At 37.8% G+C, this 26,613-nt stretch overlaps 1 protein-coding gene across 1 annotated transcript in view; it reads right to left on the minus strand.

Moving 5' to 3' along the window:
- Window positions 1-26,613, minus strand: part of GSAP (gamma-secretase activating protein) — a 48,497-nt gene that overhangs the window by 16,776 nt on the left and 5,108 nt on the right. Inside the window, exons 3-22 of the mRNA XM_074903388.1 lie at window positions 23,520-23,576; window positions 22,748-22,817; window positions 22,275-22,331; window positions 22,055-22,143; window positions 21,593-21,662; window positions 20,515-20,561; window positions 19,148-19,252; window positions 18,168-18,227; window positions 17,458-17,501; window positions 15,894-15,979; window positions 11,282-11,359; window positions 9,102-9,179; window positions 8,551-8,643; window positions 7,108-7,325; window positions 6,730-6,799; window positions 5,936-6,018; window positions 5,255-5,308; window positions 1,224-1,349; window positions 786-841; window positions 334-365 (exon numbers count right to left, since the gene is read on the minus strand). Coding sequence (XP_074759489.1) covers window positions 334-365; window positions 786-841; window positions 1,224-1,349; window positions 5,255-5,308; window positions 5,936-6,018; window positions 6,730-6,799; window positions 7,108-7,325; window positions 8,551-8,643; window positions 9,102-9,179; window positions 11,282-11,359; window positions 15,894-15,979; window positions 17,458-17,501; window positions 18,168-18,227; window positions 19,148-19,252; window positions 20,515-20,561; window positions 21,593-21,662; window positions 22,055-22,143; window positions 22,275-22,331; window positions 22,748-22,817; window positions 23,520-23,576 — 1,573 coding nt within the window. The remainder of the gene's footprint in view (window positions 1-333; window positions 366-785; window positions 842-1,223; window positions 1,350-5,254; window positions 5,309-5,935; window positions 6,019-6,729; window positions 6,800-7,107; window positions 7,326-8,550; window positions 8,644-9,101; window positions 9,180-11,281; window positions 11,360-15,893; window positions 15,980-17,457; window positions 17,502-18,167; window positions 18,228-19,147; window positions 19,253-20,514; window positions 20,562-21,592; window positions 21,663-22,054; window positions 22,144-22,274; window positions 22,332-22,747; window positions 22,818-23,519; window positions 23,577-26,613) is intronic.

Raw genomic sequence — 26,613 nt, forward strand, 5'->3', positions numbered from 1 at the left:
CATGGATAAGACTCAACAGTAACATGGCATCATCGATACTCTGCTTCAGGAGAAAAACCCTGAAAAAATCCTTAGGCAGACAAAGGTTTATTGCTTATGCTGTTAGGTCCAATATGAAGCAGTTACTTTATTCTCAAGGGTCTCCTAGTCAGTATATGATCCTACCACTACTATCAGAGAGAAAGTTTTCCTCTGATTTAATAACCAATCATCTTAATGACTCAGACTCTGGTGCTGAAAACACACACAGCAATTTATTTTTAGCCAACAGCTAATGAAAATATTGTAATAAACCTTACAGCTAAGATCTATATCAAGACGAGTTTTACTTACCAGAGTCCCAAGTGTCCAGATGAGAAAGCACCCTGGAGTTTGAAACAAAAATCAGCTTGTTTCATATGCATGATTTTAAAGGATTTCATTAAGGACATTAAAAAGCTTAAATGACCCTTTGATCTTTCAAAGGCAGCTAAAGAAATTTAAGAACTGTACATGTCACTACATTTAGTAAAGATACTAAATAGCATTTAAAAAGTTTTATCTGTCTAGGTTGCATAAGGTTAACTCTTCACATCTACCATAAATACACTAGCACTAGAGGCCTGGATATTTCAGATCATACTGTAGTGATTTCAAGGATTCCAATAAATGATTTTCAGCTGGATAATCTTCTTTAAATTAAGATATCTCATCAGATACCTAATCAACTATTTAATGGCAAGTTAAGTCCTTCAACAGGTTCAATAAAATAACAAAGGGTAAATGTAATAGACAATAGTACCTACTTTTTGGCATTTTCAAAAATATTCCTCAAATACACTGTAGTTGTTCTCTCCTCTCTCTGGTTTATAAACAAACAAAAATCACCAAATGAACAAAGTAGGACAATTAAAATATTCCCCGATAAAATGAAGGTGAAAAATGAAGCTAGTTTTCGTTCTGAATAATGTACAGTGGGGCTTCAACTCACCTTCCAACTACCCACACTCATAGGCACTCACACACCTACATGACAATACAGGTACGTGTCCGCATTATTTTAATAGAGTAAGACTTACAGGCAATCACCTTATAAGTAAAAGGGCTCTAAGTCTTTTCACTTCTCATAATCAGATTTCCATTTCTTTATGCTCAAAATAGAAAGAACAACTCTTCCGTGTTTGGCTTTAAAAGATCCACTTCAGAGGCAGCTCTGGAGACTGTTTTGGGGCACGCATATTTACCTCTTCTGAAAGTTTACGCCATTCCCTCCTGAGCACATTATTGTGGTAATGCAAGTGTGGCTCTGCATACTTCACACTCTCCAAGTTTGAGTTGAGTTTCTCCCAGAAGCCTTTGGAGTTTTGGAACTGCAAAGTATTGCAGGGAAAGCATGAGTACAGGCTGCACTATTAAAGAAATACCAAATCACCCTCCCAACTAAGTGACTGGAAGGAACTGTGATTAATGTACTGTCATAATAATCTAAGTGAAAAAAGTTAAACAAAAGCAGTTACACTATTTTTCCCCAGTACTTCTCCTTGATTTGATGGCAGAGGTAGCACTTACTTAAACATGAGGTCAAGACTTGGTACGTGTAAGGCAGATGCTTTGCCACCTTAGGATCCTTTTAAGTCACCAGGAAGAAGTACATACCTCTAGATCATACTTCATCTGACCTATTTCACCTGTTTGGGACGTAATGAGAACTGCACCACAGACTACACTGTCCATGTTGCCTAGACTTCCACTGACTGTAAAATGAGCCTTAGGCAACTGACTTAGATATAAATGTTTACATTTGGTCAAATAAATCCCATTCTGTTTTTCTAGCAGTTCCAAACAGAGGAACACCACTGTAACCCTGGCAGCTGCAAGCCACCACTATTTTCAAGCTGCATTAATACTTACACTGCAAACATCCATTTGCCAACCTCAAGGAGTGCCTCATCCCAGAAAAGAAAAATCCAAACATTTCCATAGTAATTCTAAAGCCTTTAATTCTAATGCTGAAATTAATTTAAACTCAGCTGTGAACAGACAGGAGGAAAAAACCCAAACAAACACACGGTGGTTTCCTGAAATAGTTCTTGGACTGGGTATAAAGATTTAAAGCTGCTGTTTATAAAGGGGGAGTAATGTCATCGTTGTTGAGGAAGAGATGAGATTAAGGCAAAAAACAGAGACATTACGAGCTGGTTTTGCTGCTATTCATATACATTTATTGCTCAATACAGACACTACAGTAGTGACATTTGCTGGGAGGTAAGTTTGAGTTTACAATACTCCTCCATCTAGCATCAACATGCTGGATTTTGCTCTTTCCCCCCTACTTTTCTACAACAACAATACCTTTAGAAGACTCATAAGCCTTTAAAACCACTTCCTACTATAAACTACAATTTGCCAAGGAAAATAAATTGCAGAGACTCAATCCTGCCAGGCATTTCCCTCTTGCTGCCAGTGCTGATTGTTGCTTTATTGTTGTATCTGCAGCAGAGAAAAACAAATCTCATTTCTGCTTCATGTTAAGTTATATTTAGCATCTGGGAACTAGGAGTGCATATGGCACCATATGTTCACCCTGCTGGAGCTAACTAACAAGATCTACAACCTACTACTGCAGTATGTTACTGCCTAAATGTTACCAATATAAAATCAGAGAAATATCAAGAATATAGCGTAAGGGTATCATCTAGTGACCAATTTATGCAACTGCAACAGCACCACCACTACAAAACTGCATTCAGGCCACACTGGATTTTGTTTGATGCGTGGCAGGGGGGAAGCAAGACAGCAAGTTTCTTTCATACAGTGCATCTGTAACAGGAAGTGGTAGACTTCAGAATTAAAAGCAGACACCACTGAAAACCTGCACTATATTACATCTAATTAAAAAGTCAAAAGTTTAAAATAAAGGATTATTTTAATTAAATCTGTTACTTCTTGAGAGTCATCAGGGCAAGGACTAGAAAGAGAAGGCTGTGTCTTAGGTGGCTTATATTTTGCAGGCATTTCTAGAGAGACAGGAATTAATACGTAAGCATGAATAGCTATAAAAGCTAATGTATTACCATAAGTCGATGCAAGGCCCTAGCAGGTTGCAATCCATGAAAAGCTCCCATGAAGCCTTGCCAAAGTAGTGTTTTCTTAACTGAAGATGGAGAGAGCTCTCTGCTATACCCCTCTGAAAGGATGCAGGGTGGCAATGACCTTTACGAGGCACATGTCCTATCCAGGGGAACCGTACTCTGCAGCAGTGAAGGTATTCCGAGAGCCACGTAACTAACTAAAACATCACTATTCACAGTAGTGCCTCACAGCACAGCACGAGGGAGAAGCTGCCTTTTCTTGTGCTGATATCTGACAACTGCTTGCACTACACATTTTCCCTCTTCTCCTGGACCTCATCCTATTCTCTTTCCTTCTTCCTCCTGCCCCTTCCTTCTCCCTTTCCGATCAAGCCTGTTTGCACCCCTTCAAGTTTGGTTTCTGTGTTGAAAAAGGTAAAAAAAAAAAAAAAAAAAAAAAAAAAAATCACTCTTATTAATTGCAATCCCTATGTAAAGCTTTTTGACAGTTGCACTGATTGTTCCTTTCTCTCAGACTCTCTCAATATCTCTTTGCTGAACAGGAGTTTAGTGATAAAAATACACCTGTTGCCCAAATAGCACATTTTTTTTTTTGTGATTATGGACACAGCCCTCCCAAAGGCTCTCAACAATTCACGGGTTTGAGAACTCTAAAAAGCTTCTCAAAGCAACAATTCACCATTGTTTCTGTGAAATGCCATAAAGTATCTGCAAAAAAAATACTACTTGTAGGACCAGATCTGTGACCAGGGTCTGACTTGTGATGCCAACAACATACATCAACTGAGACACCAACAACTGACCACCTGAACTCGAGCCATGGTGGGTTTGTGTCACTGGAGTGGTACAAAGCAGGCAAAGCACTAACCCTCACCCTGTGTACTTTCATCTTTGTCCTCACTCAAGAATCAGAGCAATTTCTAGTCAAAAGTAGGAGGAAATATTTGTCTTTAGTTCAACTCTGACCTTTTCAATCTGTTTAGGTTTCAGACAGAAATAGGAAATGAGTTCCACAATCAGGAAGTATAGCTGCTAAAGGCATTTGCCCCGAGGGGCTTGAGGTTCAATCTCAGACAAATTAAAGGCCTGCTAACTTTGACCTCAGTGAATTACAGGGATTATCTAGCAACAAATTTTCTCAAGATCTGATTTTCCCAGGTGTCCCAGCTCTCAGGGCAGCCTTCCCAAGCCAAGCATGCAAAGCCCGATTCCCTGACAGAAGTCATGTGAATCTGTAGCAGCACAGCTGTGATGCACTGTTGTGGAGCGAGTGAGCAGTGGGTATTTCACCGATTTTAAAAGATTTTGTGAATGGTGAAGCTTTATGAGCTAATTATAAGCACTGGGGAGGAAACAGACTCTCACCTCTTTAAAGTGCTACATGAAACAATATTCTCATGTATCCAGAGTCTACTCCCATGTGTTGCTGGTACTGTTGTGTTCAAGCTCTGACTCTCCCCATTAGCCCTCCACAAGAAGCTGCTTATTAAAAGCCTCTTTCAGATTTTGTAGGGGAACACTTAGGAAAATTTCAAGTATTTCTCTAAACTGGATCTGAGGGAATGGAATGGAAGACGGGAAGAATCATTCATGTTGTTTTCAACGGAAAGTACAATTTCCTACCCAAACAGCATGTGCTCTCCCCATCCAGCTCAGAGCCTTTTACAGGCTGTGCAGGAATCTATCTAGATTTAGCTAGCCAAAGTCCTGACATCAGTGCAACCACAGGATGCTCTGGACAAAACAAAGTGAGAGGGTCATGAACCACTGGTACCAATGGCAGGACAATGAATTATCCCTCAAATTGGGGATACATAGAGATAATGTAGAAATCCTACACGTCTATTGTGCCAAGTTTACTTCCAGATAACAAAGTTACAAAATTAAGAGTTATCAATCAAATATAACAAGAATTAATTTTTGGAGGATCCTCCCTGTTGAATGGAAGAAGTCTTTTCAGAAAGGGGGAAAAAAAAAAAAATCTTTGAGCTAGAAAACATCAGTCTGAATAAACGACATTTTAGTAAATGCATAAGTCATTTCAAACAGGGTAGTTTTCTGTTCACCACTACTTTTGGATAGGGCTGTGGGGTCCCTGCTTCCTTACACTTTAGCACAACCACACCCCACAAAAAAAGCAGCTCCTAATCTGCAAATACAAATGGGTTTACGGTGGAACTTACCTCTAACACAGGTAGAGAAATAATGTCTGTTGCACATGTTACTCTGGGGATAATCTATAAATAAGGACAAATTATAAGGATATGAATCATTTAGCATAAAACATGGGCCTGTTTGGGTATCTAAGTGAATACCCATTACCCATTTCCTTTGTGAAACGAGCTAGCTAACCAAAACTGTACATTCAGCTTTGCCAAGAACAAATATGGAAGATGTTTCTCTCATTCATCTGATTTAAAAAAAGACAGCATATTAGAACAGTGTCAGATCAGGGAAATTAAACTATTTGCTCTAACTGTAGAGTCTTGCCTAAAGTTATTTTACTTCTGATACTGTTTGTCTTGGCAATAACTGCATGATTTTGCTGGTGAAATATATTCTGCATTAATTATAAACTTCATATGATAGTAATAAATTAATATCTCATTATGAAAACTAAGAGATTTAATAATCCATACAATTATGTTCTTGTTTTATAAATGCTTTTATTTGTTGACAAAAATTTTGACTTACGAAAAAAACACCACTAAGGTTAAGACTCAGCAAAATAAAATAGGCATACAGCAGAGATATGGATTTAGAGCATCTCTATGAAAAGGTACGGCATCAAGTTAAAGGCTTTATTAAAGGAGAAATACCAGACTCCCTCTAGCTATTAATTAAAGTACCAGCTGTTATCTTACCCCTATCCAGTCAAGCAGTGATGTGTAGGGCAAAAGTTTATCCAAGTCATGAGTTTCTGGACACATTCTGCAGTACAGGGAGGCTGAATGCAATGTAAAAAGAATTATAAGGGCAAGATTGTATAAACTATCAGTTAACAAGAGTAGGCTTCACAGTCAGTTCCTTATCTAACACTTCTTTAGGGACAAATCCTGCTGCTTTTCTGAAACAGCTTCCTCCATGGTGGAATTGGTCCCATTTTGTGCACAAAAGGAGGAAGAGAAGTCCAGATGGCTGCAGGGCTGTGTCAGCTGCTTGGCTACAGCTCAGCGCTGCAGGGGTCCTTTGTACAAAGGCTTAGGGCACAGGACAGGCACTGGCTAAGGCTGAGGAATCAGCTATTAGAGGAGAACATCATGATATGCCAAACCCTTATGAAAAAATGGTTTGGCTAGGCTAGAGGAGATTTGTTCCTCTGCTCCAATCTCAATTATTTACATCCCAGATATCCAAGACAGGAGCCAGATGGAGAATTTGCTCTCCAGCGACCTAAATAACAAGAAATCTTTTAGTCCCACTAGACATGTGTAATTCAAAGAATGAATTTGAAGTTTTACTGCCAATCTCATTTTGAAAGATCTAGGTATCTCATAAACTACTGATATTGTCTCTAACACTGCTCGATGCAGGTCAGTTAACACAAACCATAACAAAAAAATTTGGAAAGAAGAGAGTCAGTTTGTGACATTGTGGCTTCTCAAGTCACAACTAGGGTATGCAGGAAAATCCAATATGCAGGAAAAGAAATACCTACCGATGATAAATTCTTGAATGGGGTCAAAAGAATGACACGTTGACAGGTTGTCAGAAATCCACCAAATAATCTGTCAGAATGAGAACAGGGGAGTTTGTCACACCTCTCTGTTTAAGCATGTGTAGTAAGAGACTATAGAAACTTTGGTTTTGGTAGTAACGCTTTGCATGAAGCAGTGATATACAGATAAATGTTTCAGGACAGCCTTGACCAATAGAGCTGTTTGGGCAGCCCAGCTGATGAGCCTCTTGGCACTGCCAAAAGGTACATGCGAATAAGGACTTTTCTTCTTTGCCTGGTATCATTCATGCCCTGACCCTGCTTTGTATAAGAAATCAGTCACTGAAAAAAACAACTTAGAGAAGGTTCTTTTCCCACCTGCATTTCCAAGTCTTCTGTGTGTCGGAAGTACAACAGGGCACAATGCAGAGCTGCCAATCTCTCGCTGTCGTGTTTGCTGTTCTGTAGGAACTGCAGTAAGGCGCTGTCACTGATGCTCACAGCATACATACTTCCTACGCGGCAATCCAAGACTGTTGACATGAGTGGGGATTGGATGGAGCAGTTTTGCAACATGTCAATTCTTGCATCCTCACCTGTAGAATATTGGTTTGAGAATAAAAAAGTCTAAGAATATGAAATCTGGCTGCTACCAGTATTTCTCTTAATACTCCTAGGTCCCCAGCAGTAGGAAACAGTCTGCCTCTTGTACTAGCTGCCCTGGTATCATGCTGAAGGAGGAGAGCAATGGTGCTGGCTGAGTAAAAGTAGTAAATGAGGAACAGAGCCCATACTCAGTTCTCTCCTTCCCTACTGCTGAAGCAGAGAAGGTGTACAGATTTGAGGATCACAGTGCTGTCATAACACAAATTAGAGTACACAGGATGGAACAGAGAAGGGCACAAGGTTAGTAACAGAGATTCAACGCTAGAATTAACACCTAAGCAGATTGGTACAGTTCAGAACTGCCCATATGCAGAAACAGAAAACAATCTTGTATTGGTGGATCGGTTACTGACTGAAGCATCAAAATCAAAATAACTTTTTTTATGCTAGTACTAAGGGTCACCACTACAGTCCTATACAGCAGGATTCCAGACCCTTTGCATGAGAAAAATCAGGGCCACCATACAAGTGATGCTTTCCACTCATTTCTAGCAGAATGGTATTTCATTATGTATATACAACTGGTATTAGCTTCTCATGATGCTGCCCCTGCACCAGTTCCCCCTACTTACCTCTCCTTCACCCAATCAGAAGAACAGATTTCTGTTTTCAAACAAAGGCCCCCCCACTTCCAAAAATAACCCACTTCCCATAAAGACATGTTTGTTGGAAATGAAATAACATGCCTCTCAGATGAAACTCTAAATCAAATTGCATCAGCCTGATCAGGTGAAGGAAACACAGATTTCCTTTCCCCACACCCTCCAAACACACACATTTAGAGAAACTCAATTGGAGGAAGGAAATGTAAAATCAAATTTACATCTCCACATGAAATTTGAGAACAGTGGAGGACCAGAAGCATGTGCAAAGATGGGGGAGGGGAAACTATGAAACCAAGGCAAAGAATTTCAAATTCAGTGAAAGGTCTTCTTCCATTTCATAACAAGCTAGAAGTATGTAATAGACAAAGTATGAAATGTCACTTCAGATTCTCTCTTTAAAATGGAAAGTGCAAAAAAGCCATTCTTATTTTTTCAGTCTCTCTCCTTCTTCAGCAAAGAAAATGTTGAGAAATACAACTTTCGTGTAAAGACATCTGAACAAGTTTCCACTACAACAATAAAATTACTTCAAGTAGCAGCCTTACTATACCTGTCAGAAATAAACTATAGCACGGCAGGTCAGGATGCTGAATATTCAGGAGGTGCAGGAACTGGCCAGGCAAATAAGCAGCCACATAATATTCTATTTAAAGAAATAACAGTGGTCAATTTAGCACTTGTTCACTTATTTGCTTTAAGAGGTTGTTTCACATGATTCTCATCTTGGCCCACCTCTCTGATGGAATTGATTATATCTAGGAAATATAAAAGGAGTTAATTAAAAGCTGCTGTTGTATTAACACAGGAAACACTAGCAATACATTTGGGTTTCCAGGGGAGGATTCAAGAGGCTTGAGACACTCAAGAACTCGGCAGCTGATGTCCAGAGCAGATTGAGGCAATTTCAGAGGAAGTTGCTTAGTAATAGTGAGGTATTGCAGTATTGAATGCCAAATATAAAAGTTAAGCCAAAAAAAGCAGCAAAATAACACAACTACTTAAAGAAAAATGGTCCTTTCCTTCTAGGGAAGGGGTAGCCGTTTGTCTCCCTACTGGGGAAGAGAATGGCAGTCACACAGGGAAGTAACACAAGTAACCTACCAAGATTCATAAAAGCCACTTCCTTCAATTGATGAGATTCTGTTCTTTCTAGAGAAACTGTAAAAGTTTTGTTGTAACCTGGGGAAAAATAATAATACTTTTAAAAAACCCAAACAGTAAACACCATCTGTTACAAGCCAAGTATGACTTTACAGCTAGAAACTTCAGCAGTGCTGATACACCCAAACAGGGATATTTTAGACTGCTTTATGGGTTTGTCTGCACAGATATACTTTATCCTAAACAGAGCTGCTGCATACTTAGTAGACCTGCACCCACACAATGCAGTTCTTTAGTATGCGGAAGGTGGCCATGCACTGCACAGCCTATGCTCGTGTTTGAAAAACCATTGCTGTAATTTAGTTCAGCTCTGTTTAAATACAGGCTAATTTCAGACATGCTGTGTTTGCACGGGCTTTGCATCAGCACAGCTGTTATTTTATTCTACACTTGCACCACACTTCTTCTGACATCCAGTAAAAATTACATAGAGCCCTTAAACTTCCTCAATCTCTGAGAGAAGCTGAAGATTAAAATAACTGATGAGACAATGACAGGCGTCCAAATCTCCCTGCTGTAATAATCTAAATGTTGAATGGTATCATGATCAGGATGCTACTTAATAGGGCATGAAAATTGAAGATGATAGACCCACAGTTTACAGGACCACCAAGGAAAAAAAGCAGATCATGAGCCATGCTTCAGCCACTCACCTAGGACTTTGATTCTTGACCCTAGCATTGAGATATGCTTTATCTAATGCTGCAGAAAACCAAAAATGAGACCTCCGAGACCAAGAGCAACACGATCAATGAAGGCGTGTCTAAAAGAAATAGTTTTTCACACAAGAAACTGACTCTTGCAATGAATCAGTATACCCATGATCACCACCCTGTTAAATACCAATGCAAATACATGCAAGCTAACGCCATCACTGCAGAATATGCCTGCAACATCACAACTTTAGTGTTTATGCTGCATCAAGTGACTGCTCTGACATGGGACGGGAAGCTTTCTTCCAAGTTTACAGATGCTGCAGCACAGACCGAACTCCCTATATGTCTCCAAAATGTGCCTTATGGACCTGATACACCACTGCTTCTGTGGGTCACCTCAGGACCAGTCTTAAAATTCTCTCATACGACTCATGAATCTTACATGAATCCACAAACAGCTCTGCACCAAAGAACTCCTTTCCTTGGAGGTCATTTTAGATGCAGCTGGTCAATGTCACCATATTTACCCTCAGTTTCTTCCTGGTACAGATGGGGATGTACAAGGGCCATGGCTGGCTCCAAGCAGTGCAACCACCCTTCAGCTACATATCAAGTACATCTGGGGAAATCAGCCCTTTGTAGCAGTACAATGCAGAGTGCTGCCACACCCTGAATAGACTTTTCCAAATTGCTAATGCCTTCAAGAACACAAAAATGCAGTTCATTCAATCGCACAATGTTCCAGCAGCAAAGCAACATTAGTGCAATTCCAACATATGAAAAGTTTCCTGACGCAAGGAAGCAAACACTTAAAACAGAGGTATGTTGTTCACTTGAACATGGTTACTCTACACTATGCAGCTTCTCAACTGAAAAATAATTTGCCTCTCTCTTCCATGTATCAAATGAGAAAAACCCTGCTAATGACAACTTTTGACCAGAGTAAACAACATTCTTTATGCCTTTCAAGAAAAAAAAAAAATCTTAAAATTAAGAGCTAGAGCACCACTTAGATAGCAACTATTCTTACAGTCAGTGGGTGTTGTACCTCTTGCTGTGAAAATGACATGTTGAACTGAAACTCTAAACAGACACTCAAGCTAAGAGCTGTTGGCTCTATTTCCTATATAAATGCCTTATGGCATAGAGACAACACACCTGCAAGCTCCCACAGATTTCATTGATGTTTGTGCTCAGCATGCCGGAAAGTCTGGCTAGAAATAAGGGACCAAATTAATAGCCACTCATGAGGTCACTGGTTTGAAGCTACTCATTCAGCATCAGGCAGGAAGTCTACAGCAGGAAAGTCAACTTTGCAGCTGAAGGCAGCTGCTGCCTTTAAACACCAGTCACAGTAGTTTGTCTACAGCCTGTGGTAGTTATTTGTTTTCCAAGGCATTCTGTGACTCTTTCAGCAAAGTGACATTCTCCAAAATAAAGCATAACTTAATGGGTTAATCTTACCTTTATGCAAAAAATATATGGAGTACATTACTTCATCAGGAATATCAGAGGCTAGACTACAACATACACACAAGCCTCCTAAAAAGACAAAAAAGGAAAAGACAATTTACTTGTCCACCTGAATACCTAAATATCTTTACACTGCACAAAACTGAAGCAAGACTGTTTCTAGTTAGAAACTAAAAATAATCTCTCAAAAAAGGTAAACATTACAGAAACATATATTACGTATCTCTAATCAGCATTTACCTAGCAAAACACAAAATAGGCGAGAACAGAGGAGGCAATATGGCATAATGGAAACCTGGGTTCTGACGTGGCCAGTGCTTTTTAGAAATACATTTTTAGCCCTTCCCAGTAGAAATCATGCTTGCAGCCAGAAAACTAATCAAGCCTTTCTTTCCATAGACTGCCTCAATCTCTAGATATTTTCTGTTCAGGGAGTGTCAAATACACACAGAATAACATAGTAAAATACAGTTTGCTTTCTAAGTGATTTCATATTGGCAGCAGCATGATACCAGAGCTTTTGGACACTAGAAATGATAATTGCTTCTCCCCTTTCCAGCCCAAAGAGTCACTACTTCCTTTTTTAGGAGAGGTCATCCTTGGCACAAACTTATTTCAGCCAAGGTACTCCGTGCAGGAATGCTCCCCCCTCCCAGCCTTATTCTAAATCAGACTGATACTGTTTTGACTCCACTGGATGGTAGCCCTTCCTCTATCTCTTACAAAAAACTTTTAATCCACTTACTCCGATGCTTTGGCAAGCTGCTTTGGCATTCATGTTAAAAACAGCTTTCAAACCTCATTATCCCAATACAGCTGGGAAAGCTGGGCCACAATTATGACCATTTACCTTTTATCTTCATATTTAAAGTTTATCACTTAAAAGAAAATAAAGAAGGGTAATACTAATATGGATACTATTCTGTAAAAACATAAAGGTTTAGGTATGCAAGTTATACAGAAGAAGGCACAGTATGGAAAAAAAACAAGCACAAAAAAGAATAGCTACCAAGATATTTTACTTGATTAAATGCCTCATACTTCAGAGGACAAGGCTGTATCAAAGCTGTGATACAGATATGGCTGAGGCACTTCACACTTCTGGGGAAGGTAAATACTTTCTTCTGAGATATAATTTTTTTTCCTGCTTATCCTTAACTGATTGAATATTGTTTGGTACAGTTTTGCTTAGATATTTGAGAAATTTAGACAACAGGGCATTTTGCCAGAGTACTTGGCATCTTTCAGAGTATGCATAATTTTTCAAGTAGCAGCATCAGGACTCATGAGGAAGACTGGAAAAGCTCCAGCAACCCACAATGCTGTTTTATTATCAACAGCTCCCTTTCAACACTGCAAATTTCTTTTTTGTATGCTGGAGGGTAGCGTATACACTGTTCCATAAATTGCGAAACATGCAAGTGAGTCTGTTCAGATTGAACTGTCAGTGAGTAATATATGCAAGCTGATCACAAAATCAGTGGCTATGGGAGATTAGTAATAGCACATGCATCTTTCAACTCTAGCATACTGGTCCAAATATCAACAAACTGAACTACAAACAACAGAAAATGTCAAACAGGGCTTCATTAATACAGATCGAAACAGGACAGTCTCAAATCAGCAAGTGTCGAAGCAATGTTACAACCTGACACCATCTTGGGAATCCCATTAGAACAGCCAGAGACTGAGAATATAAGACAAATTCCTTTCCTACCCTTACCACTGCTCTCTGCAAATTAGACCCGGGTTGTGCTGATGCAGGGAAAGCTTGTTATCCTATTGCACCTATATGGTGTTTTATGTGGAGGCAGAACCAGGTCTTCTACACTATTAACTTTAAGATTATCTGTAAACAGTGAGAGCTGTAGCTAAATGCCATAAGGTGCAAAGATTCACATCACGTTATATTTGGATAGACTCTCACCTTTTAAAAAATAAAAGGGAAAAGAGAACTTAACCACAAAAAAGTAAAAAAAAAAAAAAAAAAAAGGAAGCATTTAAAAATTAAGTTCTACTCATAACAGCAGAATTAGGGAAACAACAATTACAACTCTGACACTTGATAAATAAGCACCATACCAATGAAATTCTAAGAGTCACCTGTAAAGACATGAAGTTTTCCCTAGGAAATTTTAACTTCAAATTCCTCATTTCTGTTCATACAGAAGCATAAGATGTAAGGCTTACCAACATCTCAACATGGCATTCAAGTGTCACAATTCAAATACAACATTGCACCAGGGCATTTTGTCTACTTGTACTAGCTTAGGAGTGACTTGCCTCACCTAACTCCAGTCATCCAAACATCTCTCATTTAAACTCCTATACAGCTAATGAAGAAATGTGGATAGAAGCAATCATCCTCTGGAGATGCCTATTTCTCTCTATACATACAGTCCACATGCTTAACCTCTAGGCAGGTAAAGTTAAGTGACGGTAAGCCAGGGTTTATGTCATATTAGTGCCTGCATTTTTTTAATACCGAGCAAATTTAACTCTAAAGTACTTCTAAAGCACTAAAAGAAAACCTAACAGCCCAGTGTTGTTTAAATAACCACTGAATTCTAAATATACAAAGTTAATTCTGAGACTAGAGCTGCTTGATCTCAGCTAATCTAGAAGTACATAGGGGGTTTTATGTGGAGACATTTTGTTTGTGCTGTGTATAAGGAACAGGGCTACTTTTCTTCTGCTGCGGAAGTTTGAGAAAGGAAGAGAGATTTCATTCAGAGTTCAGATTGACAGTAGCCAATAACAGTTTTATTAAATGGGAAATGGCATGGAATATTCCATTTTGAACTTATGCCAATTATTTTTTGCCAGAATGGTACAAATATGGATATCAGCATTAATATCTGAAACATACTAGTAGTTCCACAGAAGACATAGTCTGTGCCCCCAAAGAGCCTTCAGTCCAGTTTTGTAAATCACAACAAACAAGAATCACAAAAGGGAACTTTAGTGTGATTACCCAGTGTCGCTTGACAATGAGATATGGTCTCAGAGCCAAAACCATTTCTTTCAAACTGTTAGTTACTCAAAATGGGTTGTGCAAATTTCAAACAACATTCACTGAAAAGCCACATACAATAATCTAATTTAGCAAGCGTAATTGTCAAATTATGTGTTTTACATTAAGCGCAATGAATAGTGCTTGTGAAAGGTTCCATACAGAATTTAAATACTGTGTTGCCAGATGGAAAAGAACATTTTACTTCAGGGCAACCAAACAACAGTTTTGTTGGAGGAAGAGTGAATTTGATCCTAAACTAAAAAGAGGTGCTTCAAACTGAACAAACCATAGAGAAGTATAGGTTTAAAAGGAAACATACATATGTTTTAATATATCTCTACGAATCAATAACATTTTCCATTATTGGGCACTGTTTATATAAGAAATAGTCTGTCTTGCTAACAGAGAAAAAGTAGCCTAATTTACATTTGGTAGATAGAAATTTGGCTTTCTCTTATTTCTAATTCCTCCCTCTAATCTTTGTAAGTGTGCTGTCTGCCTTGGTAAGCAAAAAATCTATGTAAGGAAACCATATTTCACTTGATTCACATTAATGGTCATTTCAACATTAACTGACAACCTCAGCAATTTGCCTATGTGTATACAGCATACCTTAAGAAGTGAGATGTAAAGCCAACATGCCATAACCCTATTCAACTCTGTAGACTATTGAAAGGTTAACCAGACACTGTCTCTGCTTGGTGGAATGGTCTAATTCAGAAGCTGAAAATGCAAACATCTGTGATGAACAGATGCCTCGAGAACAGTTTTTAATCAGAAAAAAGCTCATGGCATTAGGGTGCAGGGAGACTCCTAAATCCTAAAGGTTTGGAGAACACTTTAGGCTTAAGTTTAAAGAATCATATATATACACTAAGTATATATATATATATACTAAGTATATATATATATATATATACACCTTAAGTATCACATACTAAGTTTAGTATCATGTACTTGGACCTTCTAAGTATTAACAATAATATGAAGCTCTCAGAATCTGTACGGCACACACTCCGTTTACACATGTCCACTCTGTAACCCAGTTATAGACTATGTTAGATACCCATACAACAGATGTAGCCAAAACATCCCATGAATTGACTTTCTAACACATTTTTGGTCATTTTTAACATTTATTTACTCTAATGTAATACATAACCATGCTGTGGTACCACCTGTGTTCTGAAACTAGCAGAAAATGCTACAGTGTGCTTAGACTGAGATATTTCATCATACGAGTGCATGATACCAGTTCTCTGAAGTTAGGATACCAGAAAATTTCTGGGTGACTGTTTTAGTGTTGTTGTTGATATATAAAACTCTAGGTACTCTTCAGCTCAACTTGGAATGCAGCTTTCAGAGGGTAAAAACTTAAGAAAAAGAGGGCATAGTTGCCTTCTCCCTCTCCTCAGTTACCTGTCAAGTATATTCTGAAGGAATAAAAATTTCGCACTCATACAAAAACACACCAAAAAATACAAAAATATGTAATGTCTTATGAAGAAATTTAGTAATCAATTGCAATTACACTGCATGATAATTACTAGTGGAGATCATTTCAATAATATTATATTTATTCATTACCTGCTTTACTTGTAAAAACCTGAAGATTCAAAGATTTAGATGAAACATCTTGATCTTGACAGTAATCATATCCAAAATTCACAAGCCTATGAGCAAATAAAAATCACTAAATAAATCACTTCATCAACATTGAATCAACACAACAGAAAGGTCATGAGAACAGTCTCTAATGCAAGTTAAATTAGGCTTTAACAAACCCACTCAATATTGTTAAAAATCAGCATCCCAAGACTGCATGGTTATCAAAATCCAACAATTTTGATTACACCTGCAAACTTCATATTCACTTACTGCAGCATTGTCCAACCACTCCTATACTCTGAAGTGAAAGCAAGTTCTGATGAAGTACTGAAAATCCAAACATCCATCATACCTGAGAACTCAAAGGCTTTGCAGCTTAACTCTGCCATTCTTACGTCTGTAAAGCTACATCTTAATCTGCAGTTAGGCACATTAATTTCAGCAGAAATATTTGAAAAGGAAAGCACAAAATCACACTCACATGGAATTTGTTACACCATGATATTCTTTGTCAGTCTTGTGCTGCCTGTGCTTTAATGGTTTTAGGTATCTTTAAAATCTACAAGTCCTATTTTTGCCATGCAGAACATGCAACAGAAGACCGCAGTCAGTCTGCTTTGGCTTTTGTTTTGTTGGGTTTTTTTCCAGAAAGGATTTTGATCCTGTAAGGGATTTTTTCAGTACTAACTGCGAGAGAACATACTGCCCTTTTAGGGCATCCTGCATGTGCAGTAGCACCACACTGAGCCTTCTGCACAGCACTGAGACATTCTGAGAGTCACTGTTTGGGCAGGGTGGAACTCGACTATCTTCAGTTATTGATACCTGATCTAGTAGCTTTGGCTTCCCTTTTGGTCACAAAGGGAAACAGGCCCTTTTGGAATGTAAATTCAACAGATTGAAGACAGATGAGAATGAGATGAATTATGACAGAGTCAGACCATCCTGACTAGTTTTTCTTCAATTAAAAGAGAGCCTTTAAGAAGACAAGCTCAGACGCAGTCATGTGCACGGTAGACATACACAGAATCAGATAAATCTTAGCCTTTGAATGTGTAGGCTGCCTGGAAATAGCACGCTGGAGGAGAAAAGAGTACAGGCAGTGTCTCATAGGCTATAAAAAGTAGCTACTGGTCTGGTTAACTGCCCAGTAAAGCATGTAACAGCAATTAAAAATGGAGAGCTTCCCTTGACAGGAATTTTGACATCACCACTACAACATGCCCAATATTAAAACAAATTAATTTAAAATAGGTACCGAATACTCAGAGGAAGGATGATTTAAGCTATGGCTAGCTCTTCAGACAATTTTTTTAAATGTCACCAAAAAGCAGTCAACTATAAAGTTACATTTTACAGCTGACCCTGATGAAAATGAGATAAAATGAATGTTTGGACACACTGTTCATATTATTCTTATATTATAGTACCATGTGGGCAACTGCAAACAGACACTGTGGTTCAGATACAAATTTACTTAGGTTTGTAAAACACTACCCTATATATTGCAAGGAAAGTGAACTAAAACATAAAAAACCCTTACTTGAATTGTGTGTCATTTACAGAAATATCCAGGTGTGATTCCAGCTGTTAACCAAAAATGAAAACAGTTTAGTGAGATTACTACACTATGATTAGTATTTCAGCCCAGTAAAATGTGTTGAACTCACATTTCACCAGAATCAACATTTTAGTGGAGTTTATTTATCCTCCTCTAATCATCCCCCAAAACAAGAAATAGACTCTTTAAAACAAAAAAAGAAAAAGAGAATAAATTGCAAGCTATTTAACTCCCTGCATCAGAGCAGATTTCATCCACTGGGACAAAAGCCTAGTAACAATTACATGTTCAACACTTGTAATTTTTATGTTCTCTGTATTTTGGCCACAACAGCTTAAAACACAGCTTAAAACTGACACAAAATTAGTACATGGCTTCTTTGTCTAGTGCCTTTGATAACCCTGCTTTTCAATACTTGAGTATAAGGTCAGTATAATGTCATTAATGTCACTTACTTCTAGGTCAAAATTTGTGCATTTCCACTTAAGTTACCTTACTGTGGCAACACCTGAAATTCACTGAATATATTATTGGAAAGAATGTAATAAGAAAAAAAGAAACAGAAAAACAAAACCCAGTTTTCCTCTGCAAAAGTTCCAATAATAAAATACACTGAAACAGACCTCCCTATCAGTGTCTGGAACACATAATTAATCCAACTCAAAACTATTGTATAATAAAACATGACTTACTATTGAGTTAAAATTTTCATCAGGATAAAACTGGACACATTTTAACGTACTCCTTGATTCCTGGAATTAAGAAGACATGTTTTCTAACTGATAAAATAAAAAGCATGTCATATAGACTGAAAAGAGACTGGATACTCCACAGCACTCTACATACTCATCCTGCTTTGCTAACAGATATGCAGAAGTTAGGGGACAAAAGATGACTTTAAAAACCACATATAACCCCCCACAATAGCACTATGACATGCTTCCTTCCTGTCCCAGATCATTATCTGCCAATCATCTATAATTGCGTGGGCTCCCACTTGAAGCACAACATTACATGTCACACACACACACACACATATTCTAGAAACTTTAAAAAATGTTTTCCATAACTACCTATATGGCAAAGGGAACTGTACCTTATTTTGGTCAGTTCAGAAAAGGTATCTTAGAAACAAAAACAGCAATACATTTCTCCATCGCAGTTCACTTCCTGTTATTTCCTAACATTCGTATATTTTTGGTGGCTAAGAAGAGTTAAGAAAAATCAATTTTCACTTATGTAGAATACATCAAGTACAAATAGTCCCTCAGTCAAAACAGAAAAACCCAGAGTTTCAGCATTTCTAGCCAAGAACCTGCCCCCATTTAGTCACTCAGCAAGTCTGTGTACAACATCTAGATGTGAATTTTCTAGAAGAGGCATTATACTCACAACATTTTTGAGTATATTTAGATCCTTTCAAATAAAAGACCTTTTTAAAGTCTAACAAACCCACCCTTTTTTATAGAAAGCACTGAGACCACCAGTCTTCTTGCAATTTACTATGCACAAATACCATCCAAGGCAAGTCTGGCCTTTGCTTTAGTTTTATTTGAGGCAGGAACAAGACAGGCTACTATAATGAAAAACAAATTCAAACTATTATTACCCCACACACTCAAAATTTTACTGTGATGCAGGAACAAAACTACTAGAATGACTTTCATCTTACCTTTGGAACAATGTAGAAAAGCCTTTGTTCCATCATATCCCATTGTGCCCAAATGAGATCATCTGCAACTCTGGCTCTTGGAAGCTGACCTGAGTTTTGAATCATCTAAAAGGAAACAAAAAACATTAGAAGTCATCAAATAAAGATCTGTAACAATTGCACACAGCCTGTGCTTCAAAGAGAAAAGTAATGACAGAAAAGGTGCAAATACTGAAGTGCTTGGAGGGAATATGCCACTTCTTAGCTGTATTTAGTCCGCTTCGGTTATGTGCAAGGTGCTCAGTTTAAAGAGATCAAGAAGCAGAGTTTTCAGGGTACACCTACTACCAAATATTTTGAGACTTCCTTGCTTGCAAGAAATTCACCACTTAAGCTGCTCAAAGTGAACAAAAAAAAACAGACTGCACTCTTCATCACAGAGAAGGATAGGAGAACCAGCTAAGTTAACTACTGAAGGAAGATGCGTTAGCTACAAAAGGGATTTCTGTCCAAACTCACAGCTACATGATGTAGAGTACTGGCAGTAGGGAAAGGGCTAGAATTGTGGAAAACTGTTGGCTTGTATAAATGCACTCTTGAAAGATGTAGGGAGGTTTCATGTCAACCAAAACAAATCTGTTTGTTAGAAGGACATCAGATAGATCTGTTTTTTTCTGATGACACTCAGTCTTGACTCCAGTGTTGTAAACTAGTATACAAACCCCATCTGCTTTAAAAGCAATGATAAACTTTGAGAAAACCATTAAAGACTTCAAAGTGACTGAAAATCAGTACTAACTTTTTCCTTCCAAGCATGCATTTGTCTCAAAGTGAAACATCGGCTTTTGTGACACAATTCCTTACTGTATTAGATGTATGTTTGTTAATAATAATTAGTTTAAGCAAAACATTCACAATTTCTTGAAGATTAATTCATTTTAAAAACAGGAAAAAGAGATGAGGGGAAAAAGGGATTGAAATATTCACAGTACTTGGAGTGTATCTAAGTTTTATGTCTTTCATTTGTTTACTTGTTTTTTAAATGCATGCTTTACTAGGACACACAGACTCCCAAAAGGCAAAGTTAGGAAGGTGATTCTGCAAATACTTTTAATGTTTTTTATATATATACACACTATGTTTACTCCCAACTTCAATGGAAGCATTCAGCAACAAACAAAAAAAAAAAGTAACTTTCCTCATAAACTACATGGTATACAGGTTTTTCAGCTTTGCGGTTAGCTGCAGAAGTTGCCATATTATCATTACTTTCTTTAACATACTCTGTGTTACTCATGTATAAAACTACAAAAACAGCTATAATTACAGATATTTAAATTTTCAGTTAAAGCAGAATGCCTCAAAACCCAAGATTTTTCAAGTCTTACCACTTTGTGTTCCTCTGCAACAACACGAATGTCAAATTGTTCAATATCTTTAAAACATATTAAAAAAAATCATTAGAAACATACATTTTTATATGCTTCTATGCAGCTTATTAAACAATCTCACCTCTTAGAATGCTATAAAAACACATTAGGGCCAGGAAAGTTTAACTCGGTGTAAGAGGAAATCTGAACACAGGTGCCTCTGCAGAGACCTGTACTCTCTTCCCTTCCTGAGCCAAGGGCGGCCTCAGCCAAACCACCTCATGGAAACAGTTCTCTGCCCACATCAGCGCAGCACCGTCACACGAAGCACCCACTGAAATGTGCCAAACCAAGCCAAGGAGCAGACTTACAAAGAACGAGCATGCAGAGCTGCCTGCCTGTGCCTAAGACTACACCCTAGCCCTGTTTCACTTCACAGAGTGAATACCGCCTCACAGTCCTTTCCCACACAAAACTCCTAAAAGTTATTGGTATCTTGCCGGTTGGAAGGGTGCAGGATTCACCCATCAGATGTTAGAAATGTTTCTGATATGGTTCAGAGTATTATGTGGAAGTCCAGCTACCTGAAGGTTGGTGTCTAGCTTAGCAGAGAAGATGGGCCTCTCCAAAAAGATGGGAAAAGTAATCTCAGTCTATAATAAGACTGAAAGACAAGAAGGATAAACAGCTTTTTCCAAGTGTCCGCCTCAGTCCATTCCCTCACATTAGGTTAGGCTGAACATGCAAAGTTAGTCGAATCCAAGGAATTACTGTCCTATTATTTTCTGACTTGTCACGCATTAAACCACAATCCATCTCTCATAGTCAACTGATCTGCCCTGAATTTATACAGGCAGCTATAAAAGTCTATTTTAGCTTTTTCAGAGATAAAGATAACTGATTAATGCATGAACTAAGCAAATAATTGCAGTCAAAGGTGGCCCTTCTGCTAACATTGAAAAATTCCTACTAAATTACAGTTTTTGAAAGACACACCTTTTTTTCTGCTTTTCAATAAAAGTCTACCGAAAATATAATCTATATTGATCATTTTAAAGTAAAAGAATTACAATGTATCTTCAAAATATGAACTCACATTTATCTTCTGAAACTAGCAAGAGGCGACTTTCTGTAGAAGTATTTCTGTCTTCAACTGGATAAAGAAACTATACAGAAAGTTTCACAAAAGTAAATAAATAACCAAAGCAGTTTAGAACACTTATCTAAAATGTTTTTTTAGCTGGATATTTAGATATTTTTAAATTAAGACAGGCAGTCTAATGATATTTAATTAATAAAAATAGCTATTATTAAAGACTAATAGTCACCAATCACTATAATTGCAAGCTCCAGGGGATTGAAGAGAAAAAAGTAGCCTGCATGTCAGAAAAATATTCTACATCAAACATTTTATGAAGTTTCTTATTTTTTTGGTCCTATGAAGAAACATAGGCACACTGTAACAGTTGCAAGATAACACCAGATATTTCTGCAGTCAACCACTTCTCTAGCACAGTGGATTAAAAAGGTTTATATATAGATTAGTTGAATAATTTACCTGTACTCGAACACAGCTGTCCACAGCCTTTAGGACTCTCACATTATTAATGGGTTGAATTTCAATTAGCAGCGTTAAATACTTGGATACTGCAAAAAGAACACATTTTAGATAAATTTGGTTTTATACACAATTTTGTTTTCTAAACAGAAATGACATGGGGAAAAAAGCAAAAGGGTACAGTATTTCTAACTGTATAAAAACAAACCACTTGTAGTACCTGACTGTAATAGCTGACTTACTCTTTCTTCCTCTGTATATTGACGAAAGCTGACAGCTAAAGAAACAAAAAACAACACAACCACAGTGAGCATGCATATTTGATATTAATCTCATTAAACATTCTTGAACAGCAAGCATCAAAAAGGTTTTTAACAAAAACATTTACGTTAAGGAACAACAGAAGCTCTTCTAGATGTAGGAGGCATGTATAAATGCAGGAGGGGGAAGTGAACAAAGCGTCAGCATTGTCTCAGCTTTTTCTTTTAATAAAACAACAATATTGTTAGATATGTATCTTTATGTTGTTGCCTAGATTATTTGGTGATGGATCCACTGAAATAGACAGACTGCTGTGGTCAATATACGGGTCAAAATAGATTTAAGTAATTACAGACACAAATGTATCATCGTACTAAACTAAATCATCTTTACCATGACACAAAAAAATTTAATGATAAAACACGTATTTACCCAATAGTGTCCTTTCATTGTTGACCGAACAACTGATTATGTGTAGATCCCTCTCAAACATATAGAGGTGCTATGGAGAAACACATTAATGCTAATGAATTATTTTTTTAACTATATAAAGAAAACCATATAATTACTCCTCCTTAGGAAAACACTGCTGACCAGTACACCATTTTTATTTTTAAAGCAAATCATTTCACAGCCAGAACCGTATTTCAAGCCTGAATTGTATCACTTCTCCTTTTTCTCATTTGTTTGTTTCTTACTGGTTCTTTTGAGCAGCATATTCCCACTAGAGCAGCACAGCAGACCTTTATGTAAATATGAAATTTCACCCCATTTCATACTGTTATGGACACACCTGCAAAGGCGTTATCATGATTCCAGCCACTGAATTGCACTACATTCAGTTTTAGAATAATTTCTTACAAATGGTAGCACCAAAGAGACTGAGGATGCACACATAACAACTAAACCTCAAAACTCACTTCTTCGCACACTTATTCAGTGTGAAGAGGAGCAGAAAGGGCATGAATTGACTGTTCAGAAAGAAAGATTGCAGACATGATGCTTTAGTACTCCCAAATCAATGTTCTGAAATGTTCTGCATCTTATACTACACAGCATCATTCTAATACCTTCTCTGGTCTCTCATTTATATGCTATATAAGCATATACTCCTTAAGGACGTAACATACCATGTTGCAAGGCATCAAAATCTGAAACACTACAGCACTGTCTTCACCAGGGAAAAGCCTGGTATTACTCTCACCTCATTTTGTTTAGTCTGAAGATCGTATGATCCAATGTGAGTATTTCTCTGATTTCCCTGTGGATGAAAACAAATTAGCACCAGCAGTGTAAATATATACAAAGATAAACAGTGTTGGGTTTTTTTTTTCCTAACTCCCTGTCCTCTCCCCCATCCCTTGACATACATCCCCACACACTTGCCTGTCCTATAAACAAGCAGTTAATTATCTAATTCCAAGAAAGCTAGGCAAGAAGGAGATATTTTTTTTTTCCTTTTAAAACCAACATATGGGATAAGGCTGAGATGTGGCCAATCCACAGTCCACAAGCCATTGCATAAGCCAAGAGCCTCTCTCACTTCAGTTCTAAAGTCATTTTAGTTACAGGCAGTAGGGGCAGGAAGAGAGATGTCTGTACAAGAATGAAAGGGGATGCTACGGCCCCTGGAAGATTTAAGGCTGGTATTTCAAACTTCACCAACTCTGTAGGTCATTGCTCCAAAAGGGAGCATAGAAGCATCAAACATCACCAAACACATCTTTCAGTGACCTGGCTGCAGGCTGGAGAAAGGATTTCAGCTCTGCCTTAGGAAATGATTGTTTGAAAGCTAAATATATTTCACAAGCTCAAATGACACCATTAGCCTGCTGCCTTTGAAAAGAAACACAATACACATCCTTTCTAGCTTATTGATAACATACAATGATTTTGTTTGGGGCACTTCTAAGACTATACAAATAAAAATTTTTCTTCTCAGTAATTTTTACCATGCTTTAAATTTTCAAAATATTTTTTAAAAAAGTAAAATAAATTCTGCTTGGCAGCATAGATTGTATATCAAATCAAGCTGAAGTCCATTAATGTACTCTAAGGTATAGGCACTGAATTGCTGAACTGTTGAAATGAAATCCAGCCACACAGGCTTGTACTCAAACAGTGAGCATCATTGTTTTAACTACAGCTTGGGGGGAGAGGGGAGAAATCTGTGGTTATTTACAAAGTTACAGCATCTTGCTTTGTGAAGTTAAAACAAAAGCCTGAGTATTCTCTTCCTAAGGGGTCTGTTTCTGAGTGTCTCTTTATTGTTGTGGCAATGACAAAAGTCTTTGACTTCTGACTTAAACAAGGAAAACAAAATGTCTTTATATTAAGATACAGGCTTCAGGCCTCCTAATTTAAGGTTAAGCAAGTGCTTTCACAAATGACTGTTCTTTCCAAGTGTGTCTGAAATGTTAACATCTTCTGTACTTAGCTACAGAAAAATATACAAGACTGGTAACAGAACTAACATCAGTGTCCCTATCTGCATATAAGCCAAGACACTTGTTTTCATGTTTACTCTAAAGATTCTTGTATTGCAAATACAAGCACTGACACTAGAATTCACTTGTTAAAAACATCTTCCTTTACACCATCAATGTCATAAAAGACAGACACTGTCAACACTACAGTACAATGCAATACTCTAAGCTCATTCTCCACCTTCTCCTGATTTCATGCAGAATGCACTTGATTTTCTTACACTTGGCAAGATGAAGGTTGTTTTCTATTTGTATCTATTAGGAAACAAGCCAGTTTAGTTTACATCCTTGCCTGTGCACTATCATCACTGGCAATGTCACAAATAAAGTTTGCTGCTCTAAAACCAACAGGAAAGGCTCACAGACATATAGCTGTGTCTTGCAAAAGTGGCAGCTCATTAGTTATAAATAGTTTACCATGAAGGTGGGAGAGAAAAAGAAAGAAAAACAGATGTTAAACTGCCTGAACAATTCAGTAAAATCTGTAGTTTGTTAGAAGCTGTAATTTCATTGTGTTTTCCCCCATGTAAGTTTAAGGAAACAGGACTAACTGCAGACATTAAAAGGATTCTGTTTTCCTCAGGTAAGCTTTCCAGTGTGATGATGTAATTAGTTGAACAGAATAGCAAAGCACACAGAATACTTATATTTCAGAACAAGTTTGTAAACATTTAAAAAAAGTGTCAAATTGGGGCCTAAAACCACTTGCCATTTGCTAAGATGCATATACCAAGACTCTTTTTTCTTCTATGTAAATATGAATGGATACTCCTCTTAAAAGGTTTGCAGAAAACTCCAGAACCACAAAACTACACCCATACATGGTCAACGGACTGTTTCAGAAAGGGAAACATTTGGAATGAACCCTTGCTAAATCAGTAGTGTAAAAAGACAGACACAGACAACACAATATGCCCAACACTTGCTGTTTCTTAGCTTTCTACTCTTGAGAGGGGGAAAAATAAAATTCAGTCCTGCTTTAAAGTATCACAGGCCCAAAGTGTGACTGCAGCCGACACAGACATAACTAATTTAACAAAAGCACAGACATCAGGGAAGGTGGAGCATTAACAGCTCAAGATCCAGCCTGTTCAGAACACCAGGTGAGGGCTATGCAGCTACAGCCTGGGACGCCACATGTGCTCCCACCAACATACAAGCCACCTAGAGAAACGTGAGCTTTGAGGCAGACATACCCACATGTTCTTATCATGCACACAGACAAGTGTGGATGTACTGACTCCCACTGACATCAACAGCAGCTAAGCGGGTACCAACACTTTCAGCTGGTTTCATTGATTCAAGGAATAAAGGTGTACCATACACTATGAACAACTTCTCTCCAGAAGAAGCATCATATATTTAATGCAATATCACCTTAAGACACATTTGTCCTTTGTGAGAAAACTCCAGGAAGTATCTTTCAGTTTGCCCACTAACAAGTGTAAAATCACTTACAGTAGAAGCAAACAAAATATGTCAGCATCCTTCCCAATAGAGGAATAAATAGATGCTTTTTCTTCAGCAGGCTGACTCAGGAGAAAACGCTTGAACTACTTTATCATGGTAAGAGAACAGGAAAAGAAGCAGCATCAGCATCTCCTTTGGGATGGCATTTGAGAGGTGAAAACTGCAGCACTGCCATGCAGTTTCCTAGTTGCAGTTCTCAGGCTTTGTCATCCAGCCATTCCTACCACACAGGTTGCAGAGGTCACTTTATTCCCAAAATTAGGAAAGTGAAACTACTAGTGAATGTTTTCAGTGACTTCCTATTTACCCCTAGGTTTGGGGAACTAAGCCTAGGTGTTTAAA

This window comes from Athene noctua, chromosome 3, assembly GCF_965140245.1.
Source record: "Athene noctua chromosome 3, bAthNoc1.hap1.1, whole genome shotgun sequence".
NCBI classification, from domain to species: Eukaryota; Metazoa; Chordata; class Aves; order Strigiformes; family Strigidae; genus Athene; species Athene noctua.